The sequence below is a fragment of the Budorcas taxicolor genome, chromosome 17 (assembly GCF_023091745.1).
Source record: "Budorcas taxicolor isolate Tak-1 chromosome 17, Takin1.1, whole genome shotgun sequence".
Classification (NCBI taxonomy): domain Eukaryota; kingdom Metazoa; phylum Chordata; class Mammalia; order Artiodactyla; family Bovidae; genus Budorcas; species Budorcas taxicolor.
In genome coordinates, this window is record NC_068926.1 from 63931780 (window position 1) to 63941626 (window position 9847).

Below are 9847 nucleotides of genomic sequence, written 5' to 3' on the forward strand. Positions count from 1 at the left end.
GGGGCCCGGGTTTGATCCCTGGCCAGGGAACTAGATCCCACATGGTGCAACTAACAGTTCACAGGCTGCAACTAAAGCTCCCATGTCTGCAATAAAGACCAGGCAAATGATTTTCTTTTTTTAAAGAGTGGAAGTGACTATAACACTATTTCCCTTGGCTCTGATGCCCATCAGAGCAGAAGGACAAACTACCCGGACTCTCAGAAGCCACATCCAGACTGTGGCACCATGCACTTAGCTCAGAGAGCTAGCAAACCTTCACCATTACCCACTAGATAGCAAACCTCTAATGAGTATTAGTCACTCAGTCCTGCCGGCTCTGTGCAACCCCATGGACTGTAGCCCGCCAGGCTCCTCTGTCCATGGGGTTCTCCAGGCAAGAACACTGGAGTGGGTTCCCATTCCCTTCTCCAGGGGGATCTTCCCGATCCAGGGATGGAATCTGGGTCTCCTGCATTGAAGGTGGATTCTTTACTGTCTGAGCCACCAGGAAAGCCCCCAAACTCTAATAGTAGTTAAAGACTTGGGGCAGGAATAAAAAATTTTTTCAGAATTTACCAATTAAAAATAATCAATCAACATTTCTTATAAGAATAATCTATGTACTAAATTACATCCCCAAGAGATGTTCTATTAAATGTAGGTGGAAGTAATATCTTGTCTAAATATGAAATAATGCAACAGATATAAGAGCTCATTTTTTTTCCTTCAAAAACTAAAATACTAAATATATAGAGATAGGAAACAAAAAAATATTAAAAATTTCTGTTTTAAAAACAGAAGTTTAGGGCACTATTATAGAGGCTTTATACATAAGATCAGAAACTGAAGCATGAAGGTTTCCTGGGGTTTACTCTTAGGATGTGGCTGTTTGAAAGCTGAGTATTTCTGTAATCGCTGGTGGTGGTGAGGCAGAAAGATTTATAAATGCCTTGGGAGGGGAATGGGTGAATCACCAATAAAAAGGAAGAAAGACCCTAAATAATAGCCCCAAAGTCAACCAAAGAGGAGAAGAGGGAAATTCAGCAAAGCCCGAGAGTCACATACAGATCAGGCAGAATACTGCATTTCTTAACGGATCGCCAGTCTTGGTAAATCCCTAGTCACCGGCATTCTTCTCAGCTGCCATAATATTCAAGCACCAGTAAGTGGCACTATAGCAGTCCACGTCCCAGAGAAGGTAACTAGCTACAGCTGTCATACCAAGATTCTACTTTTCATCACAGTTAAAATGAGATTTGATAATGATCTGCTGATGTTTTCTATTGTGCTGAAGAATTTATTTCAGAATAAGGGAGTAATTTAAGTGAGGTACAGAACCTAATGAGCATGCATCAAGAATGTAGATGGATGGGTATATGAATGGATGGATGAGTGGGTGGGTGGATGGATGGGTAGGTGGGTGGGTGGGTGGGTAGATACGTAGATGGATGGATGAATGGAGTGGATGACAGATGGGTGTGTGGGTGAATGGGTGGATGAGTAGACAAGTGGATGAATAGGATTGGTAGATGGATGAATGAATGGGGTGGATGATGGATGGATGGATGGATGGGTAGATGGGTGGATGTGTAGGTGGCTGGGTGGATGCATAGATTAGTGGATGGATGATGGATACGTGGGTGGGTATGTGGGTGAGTGTGGGTGGATGGATGGATGAGTAGACAAGTGGATGGGTGGATCGTGGACGGATGGATGGATGAATGAGGTGGATGATGGATGGGTGGATGGATGGGTAGGTGGGTGGGTAATATGGTGAACATAGGTGGTGAAGGGAGGGGGTGGGAAGAGAGGCAGAAAGGGAAAAATACTTCTAGTTCTGATTCCATGGGTGTTACTTACACATGTGGTGGCAGTTCAAAGAAGTTGACCCCTTGATAAAGCTCCATCTGGCTCAGAGTATAGATTCCCAGCTCTTGGTATGGGTTCACAGACACGAGGAGGGTCCCAATATATGTCTAAAGGAACAGACCAAAGCACTAGTGAGGCATTCCAGGGTGCAAATGGCTCTGGCAAAAGACCAGCATGTGCAATGATCCCCATGGACCCCTTCAGTACTGGGATACAACACAATAAATAGGTCAGGTTGTGTGTGTGTGGTGGGGGGGGATGTCTCCACTATCATGGAACCTAGCTGGCACGGACAGACAAACAACCGAGTGATCAAGACTGCCCCACTTAGTGTGTTAAGAAAGGCCTGGTTCTGCTGGCAGCCACCTTGCCACCATGCAGAGAGGCTGCTGCCGAAGGAAACCAACGCAAAAGAAAGCAGAGGTATGGGAAAGAGTCCTCAAGATGTCATCCTAGACCCTAGAGATCTGCTTCTGGACCCTGAAGTTACATAGGTCGACAGATTCTCTCTTGGGGCTTAGGCTGATTTCAGCTGGGTCTCCAGCACTGGCAGCCACAAAGGCCTTAATACAGAGGATCACAGTGCGCCTGCCAGTGGTTCCTGGGCAAGCCCCCTCTGATGGTCAGCCCAGAGTGATACTGTTCACAGCCCTCAAGACTAGAAACCGGGGGACTTCTCTGGTGGTCCAGCGGCTACGACTCCGCCCTCCCCATGCAGGGGGCCTGGGTTTGATCCCTGGTCAGGGAACTAGATCCTACAGGCTGTAACTAATATCCAGTGCAGCTAAACAAATTAAATACATTAAAAAAAATTTTTTTAAAGGCCAAGGACCAGAAGGGAACCACCACTCTAGGAAAAACAGCTGAGAAATGAGTTACGCTACATAGATGAGGTTCTCGCTGAAACGCTTGCGGAGGTTGTCCAGAAAAGCAGATTCACTGGTATATGCGTCCAGCAGCACAAAATCCTGCACCCCAACCTTGTCCCGGGCGGTCAGCGCGCCTTCCATGTGCAGACGGATGTGCTTGCGTCTCACTTCTTCTTTCTACGGAAAACACAACCTTCCTCAGCAACTCACTTATCATGTCATTTTTATCGCGTGTCTAGTACGGAAATAGCAAGATCCCAGACCCTGGGGATAGCTGAGAGCAGAGATTACATTATGCTTTCTTCATTAAGCATTTATGATCTGGTTAGGGTTACAAGTAATGATAGTAAAAGAAGTAACTAGCAGCAGCAGCTGCTGCCAGGGACTCAGCAGTCACTGCTTCAGCATGACACTAACCGTTTGGCATGTATTATCTCTATTGATCCTCATTCCCACCCTATGACGTGCTATTATCGTGCCCATTAGACTTCATCAAACATAAACCTTCTCATCAGAAGACACTGTTAAGAAATAAATCAGCCAGCCACACGCTGGCAAAAAAAATGTTCATGAGTTAGTTATATACCTGCAAAGGACTTGTATCTAAAATAAAATACCCAGCTTGGTTAAAAGAAAAACAAAAAACAAAAAACAAAACAAAACTCAGACCTAACAGAAACTGGGCAAAAGACTTGAATGGATGCTTCACAAATGAAGATAGACAGATGGTCAATAAGCACATAGAAAAGTCCTCAACATCTTTAGTCATCAGAGAAATGTACCCTTAGAATCACAATGAGGTGCCACCAGAAGAGTTCAAATGAAAAAGACAACATCGAATAGTCTCGAGGATGTAAAACGATGGAACTTTCATACATTGCTGGCAGGAAGATCAACCGGACGAATCACTGGGGAAAGGTCTGGCAGTTTCTGATGAAGTTAACCAAGCCTCTACCCTTTGATGCAGCAATTCCATTCCGAAGTATTTACACAAGAGGAATGTAGACATAGGTCCACAAAAAGACTGGAACATGAAGGTTTACATCAAGTTTATTCATGATGGCCCCAAACTGGAAACAATCCAAGTTCCTATCAACCAGAGAACAGAAGTGGAACATCTATACAATACAATGGGTAAGCAGTGAAAGAGAAACGACAGGTGTGCACAATGACACAGACATTATGCCGAGCGAAAGACCTCGGACACAAAAGCCTGCATGCTGTATGATTCCATTTATATGACATTCTAGGACAAGCAAAACTAATCTACAGTGAAAGTCACAACTCTTGCCTGGTTATGGGGGATTGCCTGGCCGAGGACATTTCTGAAGTGATAGAAACATTCCCTGACTTGGGGCAGCTATGAGTTACACGGGTGTATCTATTTGTCAAGATGAATGGCTACAGTGTTGTACATTTTGATACATGTAAATTCTGTTTTGAGAAGAACCATGAAAATAATCAGATGGGGAGTGGAGGACCGCCAGTGGATGGAGGTGAAGATGGTAACAGAACGGCAGAATGTTCATAACTGTTGAAGCCGGGTGATGGGTATAGAAGGGATTTATTAATCTGTTCTGTTTCTGTTGTTGTCCAGTTGTGTCCCTGACTCTCTGTGACCCCACGGCCTGCAGCACGCCAGTGTGTGTGTGTGAAATTTTCCATAATGAGACGTTTTAAAAAACTGGATCACCACCAGGTGTCTCCCTACACTAGCCAAATGAAGCTAGAAGGAGTAATCTTGATAATAAGGAGTAATCAAAGGATAAAAATGATGCATTTAGATCAAATAATTTCGGGAGGATCCCCTGGAGTAGGAAATGGTAACCTGCTCCAGTATTCTTGCCTGGGAAATCCCATGGACAGTGGGCTACAGTCCATGGGGCCACAGAGAGTCAGACATGGCTAAGAGACACACATTCTAGTAGATTACAAATATTCCCATTAAAAATTTTTTTTAATAACCGAGGCATAGTGATAAGTATAGAAGGATGAAAGGTAATACAGAAATTCAAGGGTTTCAGCTTGACCAAAAAAAAAAAAAGATGATTAAGAGACTTATCAGTTCAGCTGTTCAGATTAAGAGACGTATCAGTTCAGGTTAGTCGCTCAGTCGTGTTCAACTCTTTTACGATCCCATGGACTCCAGCACACCAACTCCCGGAGCTTGCTCAAACTTATGTCCATCGAGTCAGTGATGCCATCCAACCATCTCATCCTCTGTCGTCCCCTTCCGTCTTATAAGAGACTTACATTTTATAAATATAGCTTAGTGATGAAAGATGCAAAGACTTTGGAACATGAGTCTGTCAGGTTCAAATCTCATCTCTGTTGCCCCCCGCGTAGTATAATCTTGGGAAAGTCTTAGGCTTTCCAAGCCCCTGTCTGTTTCCTGTCTGTAAAATGGAATCATAAGTGTAGCTACTTCATAGGATTATTGGTTTGAACAGGACCATGGAAAGCTCTTGGAACAGTGCCAGAGACAATATCAGCTCTGTGAGTTCTTGCTTCCATCCCCATGACTATTAATAATTAGATTGTTAGAAACAAGATCGTAACAAAGCAAAAAAGAAATCTGCTGGTGAGTAGTCAACAAGCCCCATATGAAACTGGGAGTGGGCTGGAGTCTGAAGATCCCTGAAGGAGGAAATGGCAACGCACTCCAGGATTCTTGCCTGGAGAATCCCATGGACAGAGGAGCCTGGTGGGCTACAGTCCATGGGGTCACAAAGAGTCGGACATGACTGAGCATGTGCACTCTTCATTCTTCATTGGAGTCTGAAGTAATCTCTAGAGCTGCACCCACAAATATTACAGCAGTCCAATCTCTGCCTGTGGAGGGTTGCAGAGATTAACAAAGCTTCTTTCTTATTCCGGTCCTGGAGAGGGGAGTGGCAACATGCTTACTAGAGTGAGTCCAGCAGTCAGCCCCTGGGCCTTATGTGGCCCAGAGAGATTTGATAAAACCTCATAGATTAAAGAATGTGACAATGATTTTAACTTGCAACTGCCAAAGCACAATGCATCCATGTCAGCCTGGAGTTCCATTCGTTGCAGTATTTCAGTACTAAAATCTGGATTTCTTTTATCTAGTTTATTTCAAAATATCTTTAGAAGGACATGGACAAGCTAGAGGGTCCTAATGATATTGACAAGAATGGTCAGAGAGATGAATAGTGGAGCAGGAGAAAGGGTAATGAAGAAACTGAAGGGTTTCATCTTGACCAAAGAGACTTTATCATTAAGAAGACATTAATACCATAAACAACCAGACAAGAGGGAAATTAAAGAGTAAGAGATCTTTGCTATACCTAAGAAAGAATTCCATCTTTGGGGTGATAAAACTAGGAGATACTACGATGCAGACACAAAGAGCAGGGATCACAGACTCTGCTACCTAAAGGGCAGGTACTGCCTGAGTCAAGCTGTAGGTGGCAGGACTCAGGCAGACTAGCGAGTGAGTGGCCATCTATGTGCAGCCACTGCTCGGAGTGAGCTGGTTGACACCAGGCAGGGGTGTCCAGCTTGTGTTGCAAACCCTCCAATTCTTCAAGAGAAGTTTTAAACAGAATTTTTTGGACAGTTTGCCCTGTAGAATCCCCCACATTCTGGATTTTGTGGATTGCATTCTTATGGAGTCATATAATATGTTTCTCTGTCTCATGCATTTTCTGAAAACTGCTAGTTTGATCTAAAAGACTTACCAGATGCAAGACTGAGTTATTCAGGCAAAAAGGTTTTATAGGCAGTACAGCGTACTTCCAACAGAAGTACATAAGGTCTGGCTGATGTTTTAAGATGTCAGTGCTTTAATACACATGCCTCAATCCAGATTTTCTTAAGAGACTGCCAAGAATGGTAATATTCTAACTCTTTCACTTCTTTATTTATTAGCTGGGATCTTTCTATAAAGAGAAACTTTATCAACTATTTGGTTGCCCCAAGGTTCAGTTTGGGAAGAAAAAAGGCAGGATAAATGCTTGCTTTGCCTGTTTTCAGAATGAGTTGGTTCCACCATTCTTCAAAGGGGATGATGAGTTTTTAATATTATGGGATTGCAGGTTTAACTGTATTTGATATATTTCATTCCATGGCAATTATTTATTCTTACTGATGCTAAAACTGGCCTCCTTGATAACTCAGTTGGTAAAGAATCCACCTGCAATGTGGGAGACCTGGGTTCAATTCCTGGGTTGGGAAGATCCCCTGGAGAAGGGAAAGGCTTCCCACTCCAATATTCTGGCCTGGAGGATTCCACGGACTGGATAGTCCATGGGGTCGCAAAGAGTCGGACATGACTGAGCGACTTTCACTTCACATGCTAAAATTATCCCACTTTTGGACAGTGGGGGAAAGGACTCAGAGGCTCTTGAGTCCTTTTGACATGACCTTAACAGTCTTTGATAGCTTTCCTTGCTTATCAAAATGCCAAGTTGCTTTTAGGTTTATTTTATATGTTCTCTACCTGGACCTTGAATCTGTCCAAGGAGCTCCGATTTCTTTCAATGGGGAGGTGGTAGATACCACAACCAGACACCTGGGGTGCTCACTGTCACTGGGTTGCCCACTGTTTCTAAAACTTTTCATTAGAGACACCAAGAGAGTATTTTTAAAAAAATAAAATACATGAATTTATTCTAATTCTATCAATTTAAATACACAATTACACAATTAAGGGGTTTGTACTTAAACTTACTTTACCTATATCTCTTCCCCTTTCTCCTATCTAAAATTCCAGTTCAGTGACATAATTATTCCTTGGCTTTATTGCACAAGTTACGCAACAGTCTCAACACAGCAATACTAACACAATCATCAATATGATTACCGAAGAGCGTTTGCAATATTTTTTAAAGAGGTACTTCTCTATTTTTTTATTTTGTTTCTTCGGTTGTGCTACGGCATGTGGGATCTTAGTGCCCTGATCAAGGATCAAACCCTTGCTTCCTGCATTGGAAGTGCAGAGTCTCGGACAGCCAGGGAAGTCCAAAAGTTATTTGTCTTCAGGACACCCCTGGGTGGCACAGTGGATAAGATTCTGCCTGCCAACGCAGGAGGCACAGATTTGCTCCCTGGCCTGAGAAGATTCTACAGCCAAGGAGCAACTACACCCATGCATCGCAACTACGCCCATGCATCGCAACTACTGAAGCCTGTGCGGCTAGAGCCTGTGCTCTCTGAGAGAAGCCACTGCAATGAGAAGCTTGCCACCACAATGAGGATAGCTCCCGCTCGCTGCAACTAGAGAAAACCCACGCAAAGCAGCAAAGGCCCAGAGCAGCCAAAAATAAATTTAAAAAAATTTTAAAAAGTATTTGTCTTCAGAGTACTTCACTGGGTTTGTACAGGCACATTACTGTGCTTTAAGCTCCCTTTAAATAGTTGATTTCCACGTGACTATCTATACCAGCAACGAGATACATATTTTGGTTCACTTTTATTGTTTTATTTGGGGAGACCGATTTTGAAATTTTATTTTATCATTATGTAAAATATACCTAATGATGCCAAAAACAAAATAAGGCATATTCAAAGATCTATCTATCATACTTGTCCTTTCTACCCTATTACCTTCTTCCTGCTGTAAACAATCATTTCAAAAGCTTTAGAATACTAAAAATTGTTCCTTTTCTTAAATAGAAGCAAATACACATGAAGATTTGCTCTCCTCCTTTCTTAGGCATATGCTTGCAAACTCAAAATGCTGTTTTTCCACCAGTATTTTCACTGGGAAATCTATCCAGGAGATCCCTTCAGAGCTGTTTATAATGACATTCCTGATTCCTTTTCAGGGTTGCAAAGTACTTCATTGTATGTACATACTATACAGTTGACCGTTGAACAACACAGGTTTGAACTTTGTGGGTCCATATATGCATTTTTTTAAATAGTAAATGCTTTTCAGCAGGACTACAGAATCTGTGATTGGTTGACTCTGCAGAGGATCAACCCTAAGTTATAAATGGATTTTTGACTGCACAGAAGGTCAGTACCCCAACCCCCCATGCTTTTCAAAGGTCAACTGTATGATAGTTTATTCAGGAAGTCCAATAGTAAAAGATTTTAACTAACCTCTGGCAGAAATTAACAGAAAACCATGGCAGGAAAATCAGTAGGACAGAGAAAATCTACACAGAACAATTAGCTAACACAAGTATAATACTGCACCCTACAATCATACAGTATATGCTTTGCACACAGAACATTTCTAAAAATTGACCACAACCTAGGTCATAAAGCAAATCTCAGATTTCAATGGATTCAAATCATGCAAAGCTTAATCTTGATTAAGCCTCACTAAATCTGACCAGGTCAACACTTCAACCGAATAGAACTTTCTGAGATGATGAAAATGTTCTGTAGCTTCACTGTTCAACACAACAGCTATGAGCTGTATGTGGCCTCTGAGCATCTGAAATATGATGGGATGGAGAAACTTACTTTTTAATTTAAATTAACTTAGATTTAAATAGCCACATGTGGCTAGTGACTAGTGTTTAGGCTGCACAGGTCTGGAATCTAATTTCCAGTTCAAAGGAAAACAAAGAATGAGAAACACTTAAATAAAAAAAAGCACTTCCATCAGTAGTCACCTAAATTTAAACTAGGAAACTCTATGGGACAGACCATCTACTTTCTTCATCATTTGCTGAAGAACAGTGCAAGAGAATATACATATTAAAAGATGTGAAACAGAAAGATGCAAATCAAAATCACAATAAGCCATCACTTCATACCCACTAGGATGGCTACAATCGAAATGTCAGACAATAGCAAGTGTTGGGGAGGAAACAGAAAAATTGGAATCTTCAGATATTGTTGATAGAATATAAAATGGTGCAGTCACTTTGGAAAACAGCCTAGCAGTTCTTCAACAGGTTACATATAGACTTCTTATATGACCCAGCAGTTCTTCTCTTAGGTAGATACCCAAGAGAAATGGAAATGTGTCCATGCAAAAACTCGAATAGACATGTTCACAGCAGCGTTAGTCATAATGGTCCCGAAGTGGAAATAACTCAAGTGTCCATCAGCTGATGAATGAATAAACAAAATGTAGAAGGCAATGGCAGCCCACTCCAGCACTCTTGCCTGGCAAATCCCATGGACAGAGGAGCCTGGAAGGC

General features: G+C 42.3%; 1 protein-coding gene across 1 annotated transcript in view; it reads right to left on the minus strand.

The window, feature by feature from the left end:
- MYO1H (myosin IH) overlaps positions 1-2891 on the minus strand; it is a 42425-nt gene extending 39534 nt beyond the window's left edge. Inside the window, exons 1-2 of the mRNA XM_052654468.1 lie at positions 2736-2891; positions 1843-1958 (exon numbers count right to left, since the gene is read on the minus strand). Coding sequence (XP_052510428.1) covers positions 1843-1958; positions 2736-2861 — 242 coding nt within the window. The 5' untranslated portion in view covers positions 2862-2891. The remainder of the gene's footprint in view (positions 1-1842; positions 1959-2735) is intronic.
- Between the last annotated feature and the right edge of the window lie 6956 nt (positions 2892-9847).